Below are 24,693 nucleotides of genomic sequence, written 5' to 3'. Positions count from 1 at the left end.
CTCTCTCTCTCTCTCTCTCTCTCTCTCTCTCTCTCTCTCTCTGTCTGTCTGTCTGTCTGTCTGTCTGTCTGTCTGTCTGTCTGTCTGTCTGTCTGTCTGTCTGTCTGTCTGTCTGTCTGTCTGTCTGTCTGTCTGTCTGTCTGTCTGTCTGTCTGTCTGTCTGTCTGTCTGTCTGTCTGTCTGTCTGTCTGTCTGTCTGTCTGTCTCCCTCCCTCCCTCCCTCCCTCCCTCCCTCCCTCCCTCCCTCCCTCCGTCTCCCTCCGTCTCCCTCCGCCTCCCTCCGCCTCCCTCCCTCCCTCCCTCCCTCCCTCCCTCCCTCCTCCTACGCTCTCCTTTTTTCACCTCTCTTCCTCCATCAGTCACCCAGCCCCTCTTTGAAGGTGATTGAAGCCCTAATCAGTCCTTATTAGAGGTGTTACACTGGGTTTTGTTGCCCTGTGTGTGTGTGCGAGTGTCCAACGTGTGTGTGTGCCTGTGACGTTGATGGTGAACAGTAGGGGACGTTTTTCCTCTTTTACTCAGTCGGGGTCAGCACTTACCTGCCCAGGATAATGACGTGGCGTTAGATTCGTCCTGATGGGATTCTGATTACCTCAACCAACGACCCAGTTCCTTACCTAGCTAGTTTACTGCTAACCACGACCCAGTTTCTTACCTAGCTAGTTTACTGCTTACCACGACCCAGTTTCTTACCTAGCTAGTTTACTGCTAACCACGACCTAGTTTCTTACCTAGCTAGTTTACTGCTAACCACGACCCAGTTTCTTACCTAGCTAGTTTACTGCTAACCACGACCTAGTTTCTTACCTAGCTAGTTTACTGCTAACTACGACCTAGTTTCTTACCTAGCTAGTTTACTGCTAACCATGACCCAGTTTCTTACCTAGCTAGTTTAATGCTAACCATGACCTAGTTTCTTACCTAGCTAGTTTAATGCTAACCATATAGTGGATGATGGACTAACTGTTCATCTCTCCCTCTTGTCTCTTTTTTTCTCTCATCTGTCTACTACATCTCTTTCTTTCTCTCTCTCTCGCTCTCTCGCTGTCTTCTCCATCGCTCCTATATATTTTCCCTACCTCACTATTTCTCACTATTTCCTTCTCATGTTTCCATATAGAAAAAAAACACTTACTTAATTATTTTTTCCTCTTTTAATTGAAGTCAGGAGATGTCCTCTAGTTAACTTCTCACACATGTTGTATTTATAGGGCTGCCAGTTAATTAAAGCACTGACTGACTGGCTGACTGGCTAGGAAACTCACCAGCACTACTCACTATAGAATGGAGAGATGACAAGGCGGTTATAACACATGTATAACCTGAACAGTGTAATTACATTATTCAGGCTCACCGTAGGCTGGTAGCTGTGTTATATCTTTATAAAAGTGGAAGTTGGGTTTTATAGCTGGGTATTTCATTTGAAATTCACTTTATTTTCTTTAGTCCATTCAGTAACACTTGCCACTGTTTTCCGGGGAGTCCTGGGTAATAGGATTGTACTATATTAACATGGTTGGTACAGTAATGTGGTACGGTAGGTTCATGGTGGCTGTGTGTTTTGGTTCTCTAAGGAAAGGAAGCGGAGGTGGTGACGGTTCACCCACGGGCCATGTTCATCCCCCAGGATGGCTACACCTTCCTGGCTGCAGGTAGGCAAAAGTCACACTGGCCATATTATTCATTATTAGTGTACTTGTGTCAGCAAGTTATTCCACATGCTTATTGTTATTATTCTCTTTTTTTATACTGCTTGAAGCAAGCACTCTTTTTTTTGGGGGGGGGGGGGGGGGGAATGTACCTTTTCTAGTTGTTGTTTTTTTGTAAAAAAAAAACTTTTAGAACCAAGACACACACAAAATATCAATTGAGTGAATGTTTCACTTTCAGGGGTTAATGTCGTTTTCCCTTCATTTTATTTTGCCAGGCTCTAATAACCAGCCATCTGAGATGTAGGCGTAGATTATACTGTATGTATGTATGTACAGTTGAAGTCGGAAGTTTACATACATGTTAGCCAAATACATTTAAACTCAGTTTTTCACAATTCCTGACATTTAATCCTAGTAAAAATTCCCTGTCTTAGGTCAGTTAGGATCACCACTTTATTTTAAGAATGTGAAATGTCAGAATAAGAGTAGAGAGAATTATTTATTTCAGCTTTTATTTCTTTCATCACATTCCAAGTGGGTCAGAAGTTTACACACACGCAATTAGTATTTGGTAGCATTGCCTTTAAATTGTTTAACTTGGGTAAAATGTTTTGAGCAGCCTTCCACAAGCTTTCCACAATAAGTTTGGGGAATTTTGGCCCATTCCTCCTGACAGAGCTGGTGTAACTGAGTCAGATTTGTAGGCCTCCTTGCTCGCACACACTTTTTCAGTTCTGCCCACAAATTTTCTATGGGACTGAGGTCAAGGCTTTGTGATGGCCACTCCAATACCTTGCCTTTGTTGTCCTTAAGCCATTTTGCCACAACTTTGGAAGTATGCTTGGGGTCATTGTTCATTTGGAAGACCCATTTGCGACCAAGCTTTAACTTCCTGACTGATGTCTTGAGATATTGCTTCAATATATCCACATAATTGTCCTACCTCATGGTGCCATCTATTTTGTGAAGTGCACCAGTCCCTCCTGCAGCAAAGCACCCCCACAACATGATGCTGCCACCCCCGTGCTTCACGGTTGGGATGGTGTTCTTTGGCTTGCAAGCCTCCCCCTTTTTCCTCCAAACATAACGATGGTCATTATGGCCAAACAGTTTTATTTTTGTTTCATCAGACCAGAGAACAGTTCTCCAAAAAGTATGATCGTTGTCCCCATGTGCAGTTGCAAACCGTAGTCTAGCTTTTTTATGGCGGTTTTGGAGCAGTGGTTTCTTCCTTGCTGAGCGGCCCTTCAGGTTATGTCGATATAGGACTCGTTTTACTGTGGATATAGATACTTTTGTACCTGTTTCCTCCAGCATCTTCACAAGGTCCTTTGCTGTTGTTCTGGGATTGATTTGCACTTTTCGCACCAAATGTTCATCTCTAGGAGACAGAATGTGTCTCCTTCCTGAGCGGTATGACGGTTGCGTTGTCCCATGGTGTTTATACTTACGTACTATTGTTTGTACAAATGAACGTGGTACCTTCAGGCGTTTGGAAATTGCTCCCAAGGATGAACCAGACTTATGGAGGTTTACAATTTTTTTTCTGATGTCTTGACTGATTTCTTTTGATTTTCCCATGATGTCAAGCAAAGAGGCACTGAGTTTGAAGGTAGGCCTTGAAACACATCAAGAGGTACACTTCCAGTTGACTCAAATTATGTCAATTACCCTATCAGAAGCTTCTAAAACCATGACATCATTTTCTGGAATTTTCCAAGCTGTTTAAAGGCACAGTCAACTTAGTTTATGTAAACTTCTACACAAAGTAGATGTCATAACCGACTTGCCAAAACTATAGTTTGTTAACAAGACATTTGTGGAGTGGTTGAAAAACAAGTTTTAATGACTCCAACCTAAGTGTATGTAAACTTCCGACTTCAACTGTATGTATGTATGTGTGTGTGTGTGTGTGTGCTTAGGCCAAGATGATATGACCCTTAGGACTTATCGATTGTCGATGCTCTATCTTTGGCCATCTTATTTTCTTCCTGTTGGGATCAGTAGGAAGATGCTAGTTGGTAGTGATTTTGTCACTAAACAAAATCTCGCTGGAGCAGACCTTGCCGAAACAACTATTACACACACACACATGGGCAAAGCACGTCCAGACACACACACACAACCCCCCATCCCACACGTAGTATTCTCTGGGCTACAAATGTGATCTGACGCATAAAACAATGATGGAGAGATCTTTAGAAACTCCCCTTTATAAGCCTATCATCATCAGAAACACACACACACACACACACACACACACACACACACACACACACACACACACACACACACCCACACCCTTTATCAGCCTATTATCAAAGCACACTGCACTAAACTAGCTATATTTATTACCAGCCAACCAATATTAAACCCAGACAGGCCCAGCTCATCTAGCACAGTCAGGCAGACACTATTTATAATTTTATAGCCGATTTCATTCGGCTGCAGGAGGGAAATGTGATTGTTTTGTCATTTTTATGAGAGGAGAGGGGGTGATAGGGTTCCGGCGGAGAAAATTGTCTAGGCCGCTGTCGAGAGTGACACTGTTGAGATAGACCAATGACTGTATATGAATGGACAAAGCCATCGATCATGTGACATCATTCATTCCTATGTGAAGACTCAGTAGTGCATTTGAAACCAAGGAAGCCGGTTAAGATGGCATCTCATGGCGACAGCATGCGCAGTTTGAGCTACTCCAGGAAGAGACGTTGCAGGCTAGCTCAGTGCTGCCGTTTCTCATTGAGTATCTCAAGTTGAAGGCCGACCGGGGTGCTGCCATTGGCAACTCAATTAACCTTATAACTTATTCTATGTGCAATTTTTAAATAATCTGTTCAAGGACATACATCTGGTGTCCTAGAAGCCAATGTGCCGGTATGTGTGTGTCTACATTTGCAAGATGGGAGTGACTCGTGTGTGTGTGTGTGTGTGTGTGTGTGTGTGTGTGTGTGTGTGTGTTTGTGTTTGTGTGTCATGTATGTTCTTGTTTTCTTGTGTGTACATGTGTTTGTGTGTCCTTGTGTTTGTGTGTCCTCGTGTGTGTGCATGTGTTATGAAGCTCATCAAAAGACATCGGTAGCTAGCTAGATAGTAATTTGGCTAAAAACAATGTATTACCGCGCTTATCGTTGCTGCTCAGCGTTACCATGGCTTCAAACATCGCTGTCGGTGATGTCGAATCCAGCGTTTTTAGCTTCAGAGTTATTCGTTAGTGTTCTGTAGCTGTACCGTTTCGTAGTTAGATGTACTTTCTCTGTTAAAAAACGGAGCCAGTGGCTTGTGCGTGAGTATCAACAACATACGCTGTGACATTGTTGCGTGAGACCAGTCATTGAGTACGGCCATGTGTAACCCCACCCACCAGCCTACTTGGTTGGAGGTCAGTACCGGGTATCAAACGAGGCTGGATATATCCCGCTTGGTTCCAGGAATCAAGCGGGCCATGGGCAAGTGGGAATGAAATAGAGGAACCGTGATATTCACAGCAAGGCATGGCCCTACAGTGGAAAAACATCATTAGAGGCTAATAGCTGAGTACGTTTGTTTTACTGTGGAGAGAGAATACAGGGCCGGCCATCGACATTCTCATCAAGTCCAGTTTGGAGCCCCAGCACTAAAATCAATGCTCAATCCACTAATTGAATTACACTGAATTACAGTGTGATGTGTGTGTCAGCATTCCCCCTCTATCTCTTTCTCTCCAGTAGGTGTATGTCAGTAATAATAATTATCTTGAACATTCCAGCCTGACAGCAGTATGATAAGGGATAGCAAGGTGTGGCTCACACATACACACACAACAGAGACCGTGGTCTGTCTGTCTATCCGGAGAGGAACATGCGCAAGTGTGTCATCATCATGTGATAGGCTGCGTTTGGGAGGGAGGGTTCTTGGAGATGGGAGGTGGGGGGGGTGGGGGGGGGGGGTCACAGATTATAAGGGGTCAGGGGGTTCGGGGTGTTAATGGGATTGGGGTAAGGTAACTCGGGCCCCCAGGCGTCTCACAGGAGGGGCTGGCTGGCTGGCTGGCTTGCTGCCTGCCTCATCAGCCATTCTCTCTCATCTGACAACAGGATCAGGGTGGGAGGAACACTCATCTGTTCCCCTCCTCTCTTTTTTCCTCTCTCTCTCGCTCTCCCTCTCTTTGTGTATCTACCTCCTCCCCATTATTTTCTCTCTCTCCACCTCTCCCATCCCTCTCTCTCTCTCGCTCTCAACACACGTGTTGTTTACAACCTCTACCTCTATTCTCTTATCTCTCTTTGCCTTTCTGTTAAATGACATTACCGCTGACTACCTGGTTCATTATCAGCTGATTACATTGTCAGTTAATATACAAATGTTGAGCGATGATGGTAGTGAAAATGAACAGTAGTGTGGAGGAGAATGATGGTGGTGTGTGTGTGTGTGTCAGATTTCTGCCAGGTGGAACTGCGTCTGCTGGCTCACCTCTCGTCAGATCCTGAGCTGCAGAGGATCTTCAACAACCCACAGGCCGACGTCTTCACCATGCTGGCCTCACAGTGGTGGGTCTCACACACACACACACACACACACACACAAACAGTCTCGCAGTGGGGGGTACCACAGACAAACACAGTCTCTCAAACTCTGACACACACACACACAGTCTCGCAGTTTGTAGTATCTCACACACACACTAATATGATATCCACGCATCTCACACAGTTTTGCCTCTCATTTCATAGTTCTATGACCTCTGATTTCCTCCCTGCTACACTAGCTAGTTTCCTCCTCTCTGTCTGTCTTTTAGTTGTACTCAACAGGACTGCTTTGGGCATGCTCAGTTCACACACCACTCAGCCGTTTGGGATGAGCCTATCAACCCAGACATACACACACACTCATCCACAGAGCCTCATACCGTATTCCCACGTTCACACTCTCTCACACACACACACACAGCCCATCAGTCTGCCCAAACCGCAGCATCACTTCAAACGCTTGCAGCCTTGTTGCCATGACTACAGCAGCAACCGGCGTATGAAGCTCCTTCCTCTCTGTCAGGGCACCCCCAGGCCGATCGCCGCAGTGATTACACTTTTTGAAATGTGTGCGTGCATGTTAAAAAGGGACCCTGTGGTGAGAAAAACAAGGGAGACCATTAGAACTGTTAGAACCCTCTGTCAAAACACTGTTAACCCACTGATAGAACTGTTGGTACACTGATAGAACTGTTGGTACACTGATAGAACTGTTGGTACACTGTTAGATCTGTTGGTACACTGATAGAACTGTTAACCCACTTATAGAACTGTTGGTACACTGATAGAACTGTTGGTACACTGATAGAACTGTTGGTACACTGATAGAACTGTTGGTACACTGATAGAACTGTTAACCCACTTATAGAACTGTTGGTACACTGATAGAACTGTTGGTACACTGATAGAACTGTTAGATCTGTTGGAACGCTGTTAGAACTGTTAGAACTGTTAGTATACTGTTAGAACACTGCTAGAACGCTGTTAGAACTGTTAGAACGCTGTTAGAACTGTTAGTATACTGTTAGAACACTGCTAGAACGCTGTTAGAACTGTTAGAACGCTGTTAGTATACTGTTAGAACACTGCTAGAACGCTGTTAGAACTGTTAGTATACTGTTAGAACTGTTAGATCTGTTGGAACGCTGTTAGATCTGTTGGAACGCTGTTAGAACTGTTAGAACACTGTTAGAACTGTTAGTATATTGTTAGAACTGTTAGAATACTGTTAGAACACTGTTAGAACTGTTAGTATACTGTTAGAACACTGCTAGAACGCTGTTAGAATTGTTAGAATACTGTTAGAACACTGTTAGAACTTGCCTAGTTAAATAAAGGTGTAAAAAATATATATTTATATATATATTTTTTAATCGGCCAAATCGGTGTCCAAATCGGTGTCCAAAAATACAGATTTCTGATTGTTATGAAAACTTGAAATCGGCCCCAATTAATCGGCCATTCCGATTAATCGGTCGACCTCTAGTTAGAACACTGTTAGAACGTTGTTAGAACGCTGTTAGAACTGTTAGAACGCTGCTAGAATGCTGTTAGAACGCTGTTATAATGCTGTTAGTATACTGTTAGAACACTGTTAGAACTGTTAGAACGCTGCTAGAACGCTGTTAGTACACTGTTTGAACACTGTTTGAACACTGTTTGAACACTGTTAGAACGCTGTTATAATGCTGTTAGTATACTGTTAGAACACTGTTAGAACTGTTAGAACGCTGCTAGAATGCTGTTAGAACGCTGTTATAATGCTGTTAGTATACTGTTAGAACACTGTTAGAACTGTTAGAACGCTGTTAGTACACTGTTTGAACACTGTTTGAACACTGTTAGAACGCTGTTAGAACGCTGTTTGAACACTGTTTGAACGCTGTTAGTATACTGTTAGAACACTGTTAGAACACTGTTAGAACACTGCTAGAATGCTGTTAGTATACTGTTAGAACACTGTTAGAACACTGTTAGAACACTGTTAGAACGATGATTGAACACTGTTTGAACACTATTAGAACTGTTAGAACACTGTTAAAAGTGTTAATAACACTGTTAGAACTGTTAGAACGCTGTTTGAACACTGTTAGAATACTGTTTGAACACTGTTAGAACACTGTTAGAATACTGTTAGAACACTGTTTGAACACTGTTAGAATAGTGTTAGACTACTGTTTGAACACTGTTAGAACACTGTTTGAACACTGTTTGAACACTGTTTGAACACTATTAGAACTGATAGAACACTGTTAGAATGCTGTCTAGAATAGATAAATACTCTGTCCACCAGGTGGTGCTGAGCACTTTTAATTTGTCTTTAGGCCCAACCATCTGACTCCACCATTTGACAGCTCTGTGTGTGCGCGCGCGTGCGTGCGTGAAAGAGAGTGAGCGGGCCGGAGGTACTACAGATAAAACGGTTTGAAAGTCTGTCCCTGGGGCTACAGGCAATGAAACTAGGAGAGAGAAATAACAGGTAGAGATGGAGAGAACAGATAGAGAGAGAGAGAAAACAAAGAGGGCGAGAGGACATAAAGAGAAAGATAAACCAGAGAGAGAGAGGGAATAACAGAGAGAGAGAGTGTATGTATGGGCCCATGTGTGTGTGCATGTCTCTGTGCATCTGTGTGTGAGTATGTTCTGTGACGTGATGTTGCAGTCCCTTGTCAGGCCCTTTGGGACTCTCACTTTGCAGACAGAGGAGTTGCACTCCAGTAGGACTTCCTTACATAACGTCTCTCTCTTTCTCCCCACCCCCTCTCTCTTCCCCTACTCTCTCTCTTCCTTCTCTCTCTGTCTCTCTAGGAAGGGTGTGAGTGAAGGAGAAGTGAGTTCAGAGGATAGAGAGCATGCCAAGCGTATCGTCTACTCTGTGGTGTATGGAGCAGGTGAGAAGAACTACCCACATGACTCAGTTAGTTAGCCACATCACTTCAGTCACCCTTAACCAGGGAAGGAGAGAGTGGGAGAGGAAGAGAGAGAGTGGGAGAGGAAGAAAGAGAGAGAGAGTGGGAGAGGAAGAATGAGAGATAGAGAGAGAGTGGGAAAGGAAGAAAGAGGGAGAGAGTGGGAGAGGAAGAAAGAGAGAGCGAGTGGGAGAGGAAGAAAGAGAGAGCAAGTGGGAGAGGAAGAATGAGAGAGAGAGAGAGTGGGAAAGGAAGAAAGAGGGAGAGAGTGGGAGAGGAAGAAAGAGAGAGCGAGTGGGAGAGGAAGAGAGCGAGTGGGAGAGGAAGAAACAGAGAGAGAGAGTAGTGGCGTGGGTAGTAGGGTGATGGTAATGATATTGTTGTGTTGGTAGTAGTAGTAATGATGATGGTAGTTGTAGTACTGATGTAATGGTGAAGATGACAGTTATTTAGTTATAAGTTAGTTATAGTTTCATTTTCCATGTTTAGCTTTTTATATTTATTACATTTCTACTATATTGTTGTTATTTTTGTATTCAGTTTTGTATTATTATTTACTACCATTTTATGTAATTCTTTATTGTTTATAATTGTATTACAATGTATATTGCAAACATTGTTGCTTTGGCAGTATTGACACACTGTTTTTCATGCCAATAAAGCAGCTTGAATTTGAATTTGAGAGAGAGAGGAGGAAAGAGATCGAATGGGAGAGGAAAAAACAGAGAGGGAGCAGGAATGTAGAAAGGGCCCGTGTGGCCTAAGTATGCCTTCTTCATTTGTGGCCCGTTTTAATACTCACACACTCGCACACGCAACACATTTCCCTGCTGTAGCCAATGGAAACTATTTCAAAACACTGGCCCCGTGACCATAGATTTCTAACGTGGAGGGAATGTGCATCGTGAAAGTGTAATGTGTGTGTGTGTCTGTGTGTGTAAGACTATTCTGTATCTGGGTCACTTTGCATAGTCTGTTATGTATTTCTAGCCTGTTGATTAACAGCCTGTTATATGAGTGTTGTTGTTTGTGTGAGACTGAGTCACACACTCTGCTGCTGTATCTGGACCTCACTGTTGGCTCACACTCATCAAGAGGCACACACACACACACAGCCTTGTACAACTAACCTTGTGGGGACACACGATTCAGTCCCATTCAAAAATCTAATTGTCCCCAACCTTTACCTGTAAACCTTAACTTAACCTTAAACCTAACCCTAGCCCCTAACCCCAACCCTAAACCTAATTCTAACACTAATTTTAACCTTAACCCTAAACCCCTGAGAAATCGCATTTCCCCTTGTGTGACTAATAAAATGTCCCCTGTTGGTAAAATGTTTGTAAATGTACTATTCTTGTGAGTATAGTTAAACATGTCCACACGCACGCACGCACACACACACACACACACACACGCGTGCGTAGTAGTAAGGGTGCCTTCAGGCTGTGCTGTCAGGCAGGCAGTAGTAGAGGATTGGGAGACGTTGAGAGGTTGTGATGGCTGGCAGTGGTCTGTCAATGGTAGTGTGTGTGTGTGACTGGCTGGCTGGCGTGAGTCGACAAGCCTCTCCCGTCCGCAGTTCAGAGATCAGACGAGTGCAGTATCATTGCCCGGAAACCACCACTCAGACTCACGCACACAGTTACAGCTCTGACATGTATGGGTGTTTGTCTTTTCACAGATGAGTGCGTTCAGTGACAAAGGGACTTGATGATGGAGTATTCTTTGGTCTTTCAATGACATGTTTCATTATGACTGTGTGTGTGTGTGTGTGTGTGTGTGTGTGTGTGTGTGTGTGTGTGTGTGTGCGTGCGTGCGCATGGTAGAGAGGGAAGGAAGCCTCACGGCTGATTTGAATGTTTTTAATAGCATAAGACGTGATACATTGTGTATCTGTTGTCAATGAGGATAAGAGAAGCTGAGAAAGGAGGAGAAAAACACAGGGAGGAAAGGAGAGGGGGTTAGTGGAGTGAGGGAGAGCGTTCGTTTTCAGCGTAGACAGCCTAGGCCTTCCTAGTGGCTCGTCTCCTTGGTTACGGAATACTAAAAGGAAGCTTTCTCCCGGAGACAATAATCAGGCAGAGGGAGAAGAGGAGGGGGGAGGGGAGGTATTGGCCATGGAGACAGACGCACACACAAATGGGTCAGAAGAGAAAGAGGCCAAGTGTTGACTGTTGCACTCTGGGGGAGGGACAGGGGGAACGAGAGAGGAAGAAAGAGAGGCGAGAAAAAGAGACGGAATTGGAAAAGAGGTGGGAGAGAGAAAGAAAGAAAGAAAGAGGAGAGAGATGGATGTGGAGGAGAGAGAGAGATTGATGTGGAGGAGAGAGCTAGAGAGATGTGGAGGAGAGAGAGAGATTGATGTGGAGGAGTGAGATATGGAGGAGAAGGAGAGAGAGAGATGTGGAGGAGAGAGAGAGATTGATGTGGAGGAGAGAGAGAGAGATGTGGAGGAGAGAGATAGAGAGATGTGGAGGAGAGAGATTGATGTGGAGGAGAGAGATGTGGAGGAGAAGGAGAGAGAGAGAGAGAGATGTGGAGGAGAGAGAGAGAGATGTGGAGGAGAAGGAGAGAGAGAGATTGATGTGGAGGAGAGAGATAGAGAGATGTGGAGGAGAGAGAGAGATTGATGTGGAGGAGAGAGAGAGATGTGGAGGAGAGAGAGAGATTGATGTGGAGGAGAGAGAGAGATTGATGTGGAGGAGAGAGAGAGAGAGAGAGATGTGCGTGAGCAGTAACGAGGCTGGAGGGTCACACAGGACTGACCTCATTCAGCTGGTATGTGGTGCCTCACACACACACTCCATTGTAGACTTCCTCACACACACACACACTACTGCCTTCTTGCACGAGTGAGGAGAAGGTCTATTGTAGGGAGTGAGCGAAGGCAACCGGTTGCCACAGGGCAGGTAAGGTGCCCTGTGGCAACCGGTTGCCTTCGCTCACTCCCTACAATAGACCTTCTCCTCACTCACACACACACATCTCCAGTGGTAAACTGTTATCAGGTGAAGGGTCAAAAATTATTAGCTAATCACACCCCTTTAGTATGTCATTTCTAGCCTGATCATATGGTGTGTTTAAATCAGTGTTGCTCATTTTAAATTCATTGGATTTCATTTCTACCAACTGAGGTACTCAAAGCGCTTCACATAGTAGGGGCAAACTCACCTCATCCCCCACCAATGTGTGGATGAGGCGGCCACACTTCAGCTATCAGGTGTAGAGGTGAGAAGTGATATATGCCAATTTGGAATGAGGGGGATGATTAGGTGGCCATGATGCAATGGGGCCAGGTTGGGAATTTAGCCACGATATCGGTTAACACCCCTACTCTTACGATAAGTCAGGATACCTGTTTTAACGTCCCATCCGAAAGACGGCACCCAAAGGGCAATTTCCCCTTCACTGCCCTAGGGCAGAGGGAGTTCCACCTACTGGCCCTCCAACACTGCTTCCAGCAGCATATGTCCTCCCATCCAGGCAGCAACCCTGCTTAGGTTCAGAAGCAAGCCAGCAATGGGATGCAGAGTGGTATGCTGCTGAAGGGAAATAACATTAGATTTGAGCATTTGTGGCCTCAATTTACCTAAAATGTATCATTGGTGTTCCCACTCCTACTGGTGGTACAATGTTATCATAGTGGTAAGTCATTGAGCTACCATATTACAGATGTAGGATCTTAATTTGAGCCAGTTTGCTACAGCAGGAAAGTAATCCTGAAGCAACAGGAAATGTGAATGATCAAGTCAGAAATGTCAGAATGGAAATTACAAAATTCAGAAGCCTTTTGAAATGGAGACATTTTATTTTTTACAGCCAAATCTCTATTTTTGATGTAACTGGCATCTTATAGGATGGTCCAGAAACCTTTTTTGTGATTTCATTTGTTTTTGAGAAAATCAGCACTGTGTCAATTACCTCTATCTCATACTCGCCTGTACACGCTCACACACTCTTTAGCGTGCACACACACACACACACACACACACACACACATCCAAACTGCACTGATACATACTGACACTCACACAGAAGTATATGATTTTCACAAACAGACCAACTCCATCTCTCTGTGTGACATAGATCCGCCCTCCCCCCAAAACACACTCACACTATCCCTGCATGTTCTCACACTCTCCCTGTGTTTCCCTGGGTGTGTGTGTGTGTAGAGGGCACGGGGGGCACGTCCACCCAGGCAGGGGCCCCAGACTGGCACAGATTTGGGGCTTAGCGCTTGTCTCCGCTGGGCCAACTGCCCCCTCCTGCTGCACCATCCCTGGCGCTCCCTCTGTCTGGCAGAACATTATGCATCACCAGCCGCGCGTTAACCCACAGAACACAGACACACACACACAGTGCCACGGAACGCACACACGCTGCGAATAAACACACTGTGAACACACAAACACAGTGCTGCAGAACACGGACACACACGCAGTCTGTGAACACAAATATACACAAACATTCTGACCCTATGAACACACATACACGCACAGGCTCACATACTGAGCACACAGAGCCACGACTCTCTCGACTCGAATCTCCTTTGGGCCAGAGCTAGGGTGGAATGGCCGATAGTGATCTCTGCACTCACATCGTAGATGATTTCCTGATATAACTTTTTCTCTATATTTCTACAGTACCAGTCAAGAGTTTGGACACACCTACTCATTCAAATCAAATCAAAGAGTATTTGTCACGTGCACCGAATACAACCTTACAGTGAAATGTTTACTTTACAATAGTGCAAAAAAGGTATTAGGTGACCAATAGGTAAGTAAAGAAATAAAACAACAGTAAAAAGACAGGCTATATACATTAGCAAGGCTATAAAAGTAGCGAGGCTACATACAGACACTGGTTAGTCAGGCTGATTGAGGTAGTATGTACATGTAGATATGGTTAAAGTGACTATGCATATATGATGAACAGAGAGTAGCAGTAGCGTAAAAGAGGGGTTGGCGGGTAGTGGGTGGCGGGTGGCGGGACACAATGTAGATAGCCCGGTTAGCCAATATGCGGGTGTCACGATGTTCGTAATAATGGTCGGACCATTACGCTGCGTATGTTGAGTTCCACATATTTTAATGAAAGTGGAACTAAGCAAGGGGCCTCCCGGGTGGCGCAGTGGTTAAGGGCGCTGTACTGCAGCGCCAGCTGTGCCATCAGAGTCCCTGGGTTCGCGCCCAGGCTCTGTCGTAACCGACCGCGACCGGGAGGTCCGTGGGGCGACGCACAATTGGCCTAGCGTCGCCCGGGTTAGGGAGGGATTGGTTGGTAGGGGTGTCCTTGTCTCATCGCGCACCAGCGACTCCTGTGGCGGGCTGGGCGCAGTGTGCGCTAACCAAGGTGGTGCGGCTGGCTTCCGGGTTGGATGTGCGCTGTGTTAAGAAGCAGTGCGGCTTGGTTGGGTTGTGTATCGGAGGACGCACGACTTTCAACCTTCGTCCCTCCCGAGCCCGTACGGGAGTTGTAGCGATGAGACAAGATAGTAGCTACTACAACAATTGGATACCACGAAATTGGGGAGAAAAAGGGGTAAAACATTTTTTAAAGAAGTACGACAAAAACAAATAAACAATAAACTAACAACGAACCGTGACTACAGATATGCTATGTGCACTAACTCAAAACACATACGTTCAAACAATATCCCATAACCCACAGGTGGAAAAATGCAACTTAAATATGATCCCCAATTAGAGATGACGATTACCAGCTGCCTCTAATTGGGAATCATGCACAAACCCCAACATAGAAAATTAAACCTAGAACCCCACATAGAAATAATAAACTAGACTAAACCCCTAGTCACGCCCTGACCCACTCTACCATAGAAAATAATAGCTTTCTATGGTCAGGACGTGACAGCGGGAGCCCCAATTGGTCGGCCCAATTGAGGTAGTATGTACATGAATGTATAGTTAAAGTGACTATGCATATATGATAAAAGGGGGTAGCAGTAGCGTAAAAAGAGGGGTTGGTGTGGGCACACAATGCAAATAGTCCGGGTAGCCATTTGATTACCTGTTCAGGAGTCTTATGGCTTGGGGGTAAAAACTGTTGAGAAGCCTTTTTGTCCTAGACTTGGCACTCCGGTACCGCTTGCCATGCGGTAGTAGAGAGAACAGTCTATGAGGGGTGGCTGGAGTCCAGGGTTTTTCTTAATTTTTACTATTTTCTACTTTGTCCAATAATAGTGAAGACATCAAAACTATGAAATAACACATATGGAATCATGTAGTAAGCAAAAAAGTGTTAAACAAATCCAAATCTATTTTAGATTCTTCAAAGTAGCCACCCCTTGCCTTGCTGACAGCTTTGCACACTCTTGACATTCTTTCAACCAGCTTCGTGAGGTAGTCACCTGGAATGCATTTCAATTAACAGGTGTGCCTTGTTAAAAGTTAATTTGTGGAATGTCTTTCCTTCTTAAAGCGTTTGAACCAGTCAGTTGTGTTTTGACATAGTAGGGGTGGTATAGAGAAGATAGCCCTATTTGGTAAAATACCAAGTTCATATTATGGCAAGAACAGCTCAAATAAGCAAAGAGAAACGATCATTACTTTAAGACATGAAGGTCAGTCAATCCGGAAAATTTCAAGAACTTAGAAAGTTTCTTCAACCATCAAGCGCTTTGATGAAACTGGCTCTCATGATGACCGCCACAGGAAAGGAAGACCCAGAGTTACTTCTGCTGCAGAGGATAAGTTCATTAGAGTTACTAGCCTCAGAAATTGCAGCCCAAATAAATGCTTCACAGAGTTCAAATATCAGACACATCTCAACATCAACTGTTCACAGGAGACATCGTGAATAAGCCTTCATGGTTGGCTGTAAAGAAACCACTACTAAAGGACACCAATAAGAATAAGAGACTTGCTTGGACCAAGAAACACGAGCAATGGACATTAGACCGTTGGAAATCTGTCCTTTGAGTCCAAATTTGACATTTTTGGTACCAACCATCGTGTCTTTGTGAGACGCAGAATAGGTGAACGGATGATCTCCACATGTGTTGTTCCCACCGTGAAGCATGGAGGAGGAGGTGTGATGGTGTGGGACGTGCTTTGCTGGTGACACTGTCAAAGATTTATTTAGAATTCAAGGCACACTTAACCAGCATGGCTACCACAGCATTCTGCAGCGATAAGCCATCCCATCTGGTTTGAGCTTAGTGGGACTATCATTTGTTTTTCAAGAGGACAATGACCCAACATACCTCCAGGCTGTGTAAGGGCTATTTTTGACCAAACACACTTCCAGGCTGTGTAAGGGCTATTTTTGACCAAGAAGGAGAGTGATGGAGCACTGCAGCAGATGACCTGGCCTCCACAATCACCTAACCACAACCCAATTGAGATGGTTTGGGATGATTTGGACCACAGAGTGAAGGAAAAGCAGCCAACAAGTGCTCAGCATATGTAGGAACTCCTTCAAGACTGTTGGAAAAGTATTCCAGGTGAAGCTGGTTGAGAAAAGGCCAAGAGTGTGCAAAGCTGTCATCAAGGCAAAGGGTGGCAACTTTGAAGAATCTATAATCTAAAATATATTTGGATTTGTTTCACACTTCTTTGGTTACTACATGATTCCATATGTGTTATTTCATAGTTTTGATGTCTTTACTATTTTTCTACAATGTAGAAAATAGTAAAAAATAAGAAACCCTTGAATGACTCGGTGTGTCCAAACTTTTGACTGGTACGGTACATATTGTGGTACAAATGCTGTATCACTTTGTATCACTATGCTATGGTATATGGCAGGGGTATTCAAATTTGGACCTTGGAGGTCCAGAGTACTGTTTGTTTTCTGTTCTACCTGATAATTAATTGCACTCACCTTGTGTCCCAGGTCGAAATCAGTCCTTGATTACACATACACATTATTTTTTGTTTGTTGTATTGTTTGTATATCACATTTGGGTGAGTGTCCTTGTCTGTCAGTGTACCAGTGTTTTGTTACTTGTCATGTTTTTTGTGGACCCAGGAAGAATAGCTGCTGCCTCTGCAAAAGCTAATGGGGCTCCAAATAAATAGAGGGGAATGGATAAAACTGGCATTGAATGTGGGCAATATATGTTATGGTTGTCTGTCTCCCCCAGGTAGGGAGCGTCTGTCGGGCATCCTGGGTGTTAGTGCTGAACAGGCCAGCCACTTCCAGGACAGCTTCCTCCACACCTACAGAGAGGTCCAGACCTTCATACACACCACCATCCAGCAGTGCCACAAACGAGGTACGCGTGTTTGTGGGAGGGAGGGATCCACTTTGTGTGCATTGGTGGGTGAGGAAAAATATGTGCTTGTATTGGCAGGACTGAGACAAACTGCCTGTGGACGGGGAGGAAAGAGGTTGGTGGTGTAATGGTTCAACTAGGACACTCGATATATCCTGGCCGATATGTCTACACAGTACACCTGAGACTGTAGCACTGCGGCCTAGAGTCAACACACACACACACACTCCCTGGTCTCTGCACTCTCAATCACACTGAAAACATTTAGTTCAGGCAATAAGGCCAATCGACGTCTTTGAACGCTGAAAACACCTTTTACAGCTTAAAACTCTGATATGGAGGAAAGACGTTGGTTGGTGTGACTAAGATTTCTCAAGAATGATTCAGGAATACTTAGCTTTTCTTGCGTCTTGTGTTCATTGAGATTGACCTGCCCCCTAAACACCATGTTCTGTGTTATCCTGATATCTTATATATTGATACTTTTTACAGTTGGAACATTTTGAGAAAATATTCTGATAAAAATTCTTATCGTAGTCAGTTAAAATATGCAGTTCAAGTTTAAACTTCTAGAAAGAGTATAGCAGAGAGGGTCTCTGTCACAGTGGCATAACAGCCATCGACCCCGACACGCACTCTGTCACCCGTGGCAACCAATCACCGTTACTACACCCTCTTCATCTCTAAATGAGCCGAGCGCAACGGAATGCTCGTGAGACGCCACACAGATAGCCACAAAAATGCTGTAACTGAGCATGCTCACTGGGGACCCGTGTAATGTCGCCCGGAACGGACCGTTTTAATTTCAGTCATCGCTGTGGCGCCACTCCTGGGATTTATCAGCCTCACCTGTCAGGGCTGGAGCTCTCTCTCTCACACAAACACACTATCTCTCTCCCTAACCTCTTTCTCTGTCGCTGTCTCTCTCTCTCTCACAAACACACTATTCTCTCCCTAACCTCTTTCTCTCTTGCTGTCTCTCTCTCTCTTTATTTTTCTCCTTCTATTTCTCTCTTTTTCCCTCCTCTCACTCTCTCTTTCTCTCACTTCGTTCTCCCTAACTCTCTCTTTCTCCCTCTATCTCTCTCACAGCCTAACAGAGATTTCAGTTGATCAATAAACATCTCAGCTTGCAATCTGCTCTAGCTAGGCCCAAGAGACACGTGTGTGTGTGTGTGTGTGTGTGTGTGTGTGTGTGTGTGTGTGTGTGTGTGTGTGTGTGTGTGTAGCCATTTTCTCTAACTGAATATAGTGCTATCTAGCAGTGCATGCCTCTCATCAAAGCAGAATTGTTGATTTATACTCTGATGTTGAAATTAGCTCTGGCCCCATTTCGCACTGGCATCCTCCTTATTTTCCATATACTTCCTTAGCCATCACACACTATCAGGGAGGTCCCCAAAGGACAAGTGTCATACCTATACTTCTAAAGACATGATGAAGGGAAGAGGAGGAGGTGGCGGGGAGCTTTATATATCCAGTACCAACAGGGGAAATTAAAAGAGAGGGAGAGAAAATAGGACAAGTCATCAAGAGGACACAGTGAAAAGGGGATTTACAGATGCATCTTCAGTTCACAAACACTGATGTGTAATAGATAGTAAACCTACACACACACATCAAGAGACTGTCCATCTTCACAGACTTCACTGCCTCCGCGGCCAAGAAACGAGCAGCGTTTGACAACGCAAAGCGGCTTCTGCACACCTGTCCGGGAGTAAAGTTTGGCCTCTTCTTCCCAGCCGAGCTGAGGATCATGCTACCGAGCAGAGCTCTTCACAAGTTCAACGACCCGTCCGCCGCAAACTTTATCTAGAACTTGAAGGAAACTGCTCCCCCGGCCTGACCGGAGCAACGAGATGGACACTTAGCCTATCTGCAGTGCAGCGTTTGATATGTAAGGCCCAACACATGGAGCCTACTACAGTGCCTTCTAGTGTTCTATTTGCCTGATATGTACATTCTCCTTGTCGTCAGCTGAAATAGTAAGTCTTAATTCAAATAAAACATCTTAGATCTTTCTTCACTGTTTTCTATGTGGGCTTGTGAAACAGGTCCATTTTTATTTTGATGAGTGACACTAGATCGGCCATAAGCTGTCATACTGCCTATGTTATTAGATTTAACACCCTGTTGTTACTTTACTTGTCACTATTGGTAAACTGTGCTTTCTATAGTTTTTGTTGTTGTTGTATATACAAAGTATGTGGACACCCCTTCAAATTAGTGGATTCGGCTATTTCAGCCACACCCGTTGCTGCTGACCAGTGGTGGAAAAGGTAGTCAGTTGTCATACTTGAGTAAAAGTAAAGATACCTTAATAGAAAATGACTCAAGTAAAAGTGAAAGTCACCCAGTATCCACTACTTGAGTAAAAATCTAAAAGTATTTGATTTAAAATATCTGATACTAAGAAAAGTATCAGAAGTAAATGGAATTGCTAAAATGTACTTAAGTATCAAAAGTAAAAGTAGACACCATTTTAAAAATGTGTTATATTAAGCAAACCAGACGTCACAATAAAACATTTGTAAAAAAAATAAAATAATGATCAATTAAAAAAATTAAAATAAAAAATTGACAGATAGCCAGTGGCACACTCCAACTCTCAGACATAATTTACAAACGAAGAATTTGTGTTTAGTGAGTCCACCAAATCAGAGGCAGTAGGGATGATCAGGTATGTTCTCTTGTTAAGTGTGTCAATTGGACCATTTTCCTGTCAAAATGTAACGAGTACTTTTGGGTGTCAAGGAAAATGTATAGAATAAAAAGTACATTCTTTTCTTTAGGAATGTAATGAAGTAAGAGTAAAAGTTGGCAAAAAGATAAATAGTAAAGTACAGATACCCCAGAAAACTACTTAAGTAGTACTTTAAAGTATTTTTACTTAAGTACGTTACACTACTGCCGGTGTATAAAATCGAGCACACAGCCATGCAATCTCCATAGACAAACATTGGCAGTAGAATAGCCTAACTAAAGAGCTCAGTGACTTTCAGCGTGGCACCGTCATAGGATGCCACCTTTCCAACAAGTCAGTTTGTCAAATGTTTGCCCTGCTAGAGCTGCCCCTGTCAACTGTAAGGGCTGTTATTGTGAAGTGAAAATGTCTAGGAGAAGCAACGGCTCAGCCGCGAAGTGGTAGGCCACACAAGCTCACACAACGGGACCACTGATTGCTGAAGCACGTAGCACGTAAAAATTATTCAAAACTGCCTCTGGAAGCAATGTCAGCCTAATAACTCTTTGTCGGGAGCTTCATACAATGGGTTTCAATGGCTCGCCGCCATTGGACTCTGGAGCAGTGTAAACGCGATCTCTAGAGCGATGAATCACGCTTCACCAACTGGCAGTCCAACGGACAAATCTGGGTTTGGCGGTTGCCAGGAGAACACTACCTGCCCGAATGTATAGTGCCAACAGTAACGTTTGGTGGAGGAGGAATAATGGTCTGGGCTAGGCTTCTTAGTTCCGGTGAAGGGAAATCTTAATGCTAAGGCATACAATGACATTCTAGACGATTCTGTGCTGTAGCAACAGTTTGGGGAAGGCCCTTTCTTGTTTCAGCATGACAATGCCCCCGTGCACAAAGGGAGGCCCATACAGAAATAGTTTGACGAGATCGGTGTGGAAGAACTTAACTGGCCTGCATAGAGCCCTGACCTCGAACACCTTTGGGATGAATTGGAACGCAGACTGCGAGCCAGGCAAAATCGCGAGTGCCCGACCTCACTAATGCCCTTGTGGCTAAATGGAAGCAAGTCCCCGCAGCAATGTTCCAAGCTTTCCCAGAAGAGTTTAGGCTGTTATAGCAGCAAAGGGGGGGACCAACTCCATATGAATGCCCACGATTTTGGAATGAGGTGTTCAACGAGAAGGTGTCCACATACTTTTGGTCATGTAGTGAAATTGTCACCACGCTCCACTTGGTAAGAGTTTAGCCTAGCTACTGTAACCACTATGTTTCCTAGAGCGTATTTAGGAGCTTGTGTACTAGCATGGGATGCGCGGGTCTTGTTTGGGAAGACACTTCAACTGATGGGAGGTAGTTCAACTGTTTTCTTGTATGTCAAGTTTGGTCTTCTGCTAATATTTAAATTAATTTAAATTAAAGGATGATGACTCAACAACCTAATTTAATAGGGTAGTCGGCTGGGAGGATACTTACATGTTCTAGTTGGAACTGTACATTTTTGAACCAACCAGTCAAACGTGGTAGAGTACTTCAGCATCTTCAACATCTGGAAACACAGTTTGCTTTCTTACAAGAGACCCATCTGAGAGTTGCTGATCACTTTAGAATGCAGAAAGGTTGGGTAGGTCATCTTTATCAAAGTAAAGGGAGAAAAGCTGCAATTTTCATACACAAATTGGTGCCTTTTGTCAAATCATGTCACATACTACTTTTGAAAGAAAACAGAGGGAAAGTAGACTGAACTGACAATTCAAATTTTGTACACTACCTCACCATCCCCAAATGTGTACAGGGATCGACTCTCTTTACACGCTGAATTCGATACCTTGTCAACAGGCCTCGTGACATACTCACTGTGAGTATGGCAACAAGGGAAGTAAATTGCTTTCTCATCAACTTTGCCAGTCTTCCTCTACTCACAAAATGTCTCAAATTCAAACGCCCACAGGTGCAACAATCGATCCCCAGCTAATAAATAATCCATTTAAGGACTTCTATGCATCTTTATACACTTCTGAACATTTTGATAAATGTTGTAATACTCTAGCTGCCCCTACTATTGATTCAGTTGGGCTGCCAACTTCCATGTAATTCAGTACTGGATGCATACAGATGCCCCACATGTCATTCCAGCATGGTTGAAGATAGAGTATTCCCCCTGTATGCCATTCTCATTGGCTGCTTTGGCAAACTCGCCTATTAACTCTGCTATTTCAGGTTATACCAGAACCATTTGAGTAAAAAAACACTCAAGATCTGGAACCAGTGTAGACGTCACATTGGATTGCAAACCTATTCATTAAGGGCCCCTCTAATCAGAAATCACATTTTCTCCGTCCATCGATAGTAGATGGAGCCTTCGCCGTTGTGTTTAACCTTGGCATCAAATCCTTCAATGATTTGTATGTCGACGGCACATTTGCATCGTTGCAACAACTCTCAGCTAAATTTCACCTTCCCAATAGTCATTTCAACAGATAGAAAGGTGCAGCTTTATCCGTGACATGAGTAGTACAGGTGCATTTTGCTCCTCCTACTGTCATAACATAACATTATTCTTTGATAATGGCAAAATATAAATCAGACTTTGTAGCCTTTTTGAGTTTGTTGTGGCAAGAAGGTTGATTTTACTTCGGTGGAAATCACCCTCTCCTCATTTTGTGTGAATTAAAGACGTCTTACTCTTTAGTAGATTGAAAAAGATAGCATTTGTCCCAGGGGGTTCTTCTGGCAAATTCTTCAGAATGTGGCAGCTTTTCTTTACCTACGTAGAGACACTACAATGTCTCTCCACAGGAAACTGCCTGTTCTTATCTGTCTTTGTGAGTGTTTAATATTAGCCTGACTTTTAATCATTATGAAAACCAGCTGTGTTTTTCTTTTCCTTTGTTGTTGTTTTTAATGTACGTTTTGTTATGAAAGTATTATTTTAAGTATTTCATATTTTTTTATAGGCATATACATTCCTACCTCCTTTAAAAAAAACATGTTTCCATGTTATATTTCAATGTATAAATTCACATATGCAGTATATTTCAATCATTGTTTACACTGAAACAGAAAGAAATCTCAATAAAAATACTTTTCAAAAATGATTTTTTTTTAAAGAAAGACACTAATTAGATAAATAAATGTACTGATTTCAAACACTGGTCGTCAAACTAATGTATACCAATATATAAACATACACAATCCTGTTTGTTCTTATAAGACATTCTTTGAAAATCATGCAAAGTTATATTAATGATTATGACATGTCCTGACATGCACAAAGCATTAAGAACACCTTTCTAATATTGAGTTGCACCCCTCACCTCCACAGGGAAGCTGGCACATGTTGACTCCAATGCTTCCCACAGTTGTGTCAAGTTGGCTGACTGTCTTTTTGGGCGGTGGACCATTCTTGATACACACGGGAAACTGTTGAGGGTGAAAAACCCAGCAGCGCTGCAGTTCTTGACACAAACCTGTGCGCCTGGAACCTGCTACCCGTCCAAAACACTTAAGTCTTTTGTCTTGCCCATTCGACCTCTGAATGCCACACATACACAACCCATGTCTCGAGGCTTAAAAATATATATTTTTAACCTGTCTACTCCCCTTCATCTACACTGATTGAAGTGGATTTAAAAGTGACATCAATAAGGGATCATAGCTTTCACCTGGATTCACCTGGTCATGGAAAGAGCAGGTGTTCTTAATGTTTTGTACGGTCAGTGTACACACGCAAGCCTCATTCATGGCTCCAACACAGTCAAATGTAAACATTCACACCCATGCACATTCCTATGTATGACCATCACACTAGCCATCCGTGACTCTATGAATGAATGTTGACAACCAGTTAGCCCTTTTACATGCTTGTCATTATACCCTAGACCAATAGGTCACATTCCTGTAGGCCAGGTCACGCGTGTAGCCCTTGCTGTATGGGGTGAAATAATACAACCGACACACACTCACTGCGAACACACATGCTATGAATGAACACACACTCACTGCAAACACACACAAACACATTACAGAGGGTCATTCTGTGTGTATGGCTGTGGATTACCTCACTGTGTTCCAGAAGGATTTGCCTGTAAAGCCTGGGGCCTTTGTCTAATACTGGAATGCACTAGGACAGGCATGCCTGACGTGGGCACGTGTGGGTGGGTGGGTGAGTGTGCGGGTGTGTGGGTTGGTGTTTGGGAAGTCTGAGTGTCAGGGATGGGAAGTTTGTGTGTGTGTGTGTGTGTGTGTGTGTGTGTGTGTGTGTGTGTTTGCCACCCAACTAGTTTACAATGCTGTTATGACAGGGGACTGTGCTTACTGGAGTTAAATAAATGCAGTCATGCCATCTGTTTTTTCCCCATTGAAATTCTTGGGCCGGCCGTCAAACAGTGTAACATGATTTTTTTGTTATATGCATTTTTGGGGTATAAAAAAAAACGCTTTCATGTGTAAAATGAATCGAATAAAAGCAAGATATAACATATGTAGAAAAGATAATGGACATACAGTATATATTTTTTAGGCCGTAGCAGCGAATACTGAGTTTTCAGCCCCGCCCCTCTGGAAACATCTTGCTCAAAGCTGTGGATATGGATCAAGTTCTGCGCATGACTTATTTTACACACACAGCACCCTTCACAGTTCTCTCTTTTAATCACCCTCTTCTGAACCATGATGATAGAGT

At 43.7% G+C, this 24,693-nt stretch overlaps 1 protein-coding gene across 1 annotated transcript in view; it reads left to right on the top strand.

Moving 5' to 3' along the window:
- The window catches only part of poln (polymerase (DNA directed) nu), an 82,372-nt gene that overhangs the window by 51,210 nt on the left and 6,469 nt on the right, over positions 1-24,693 (top strand). The window contains exons 17-20 of the mRNA XM_090213369.1: positions 1,575-1,652; positions 6,073-6,184; positions 8,972-9,054; positions 17,183-17,314. Coding sequence (XP_090069495.1) covers positions 1,575-1,652; positions 6,073-6,184; positions 8,972-9,054; positions 17,183-17,314 — 405 coding nt within the window. The remainder of the gene's footprint in view (positions 1-1,574; positions 1,653-6,072; positions 6,185-8,971; positions 9,055-17,182; positions 17,315-24,693) is intronic.

This window comes from Oncorhynchus mykiss, chromosome 21 (genome assembly GCF_057628025.1).
Source record: "Oncorhynchus mykiss isolate SJ-2025 chromosome 21, ASM5762802v1, whole genome shotgun sequence".
NCBI classification, from domain to species: Eukaryota; Metazoa; Chordata; class Actinopteri; order Salmoniformes; family Salmonidae; genus Oncorhynchus; species Oncorhynchus mykiss.
Note: the sequence above shows the minus strand (reverse complement) of the source record. Positions and strands in the feature narration are given on the sequence as shown.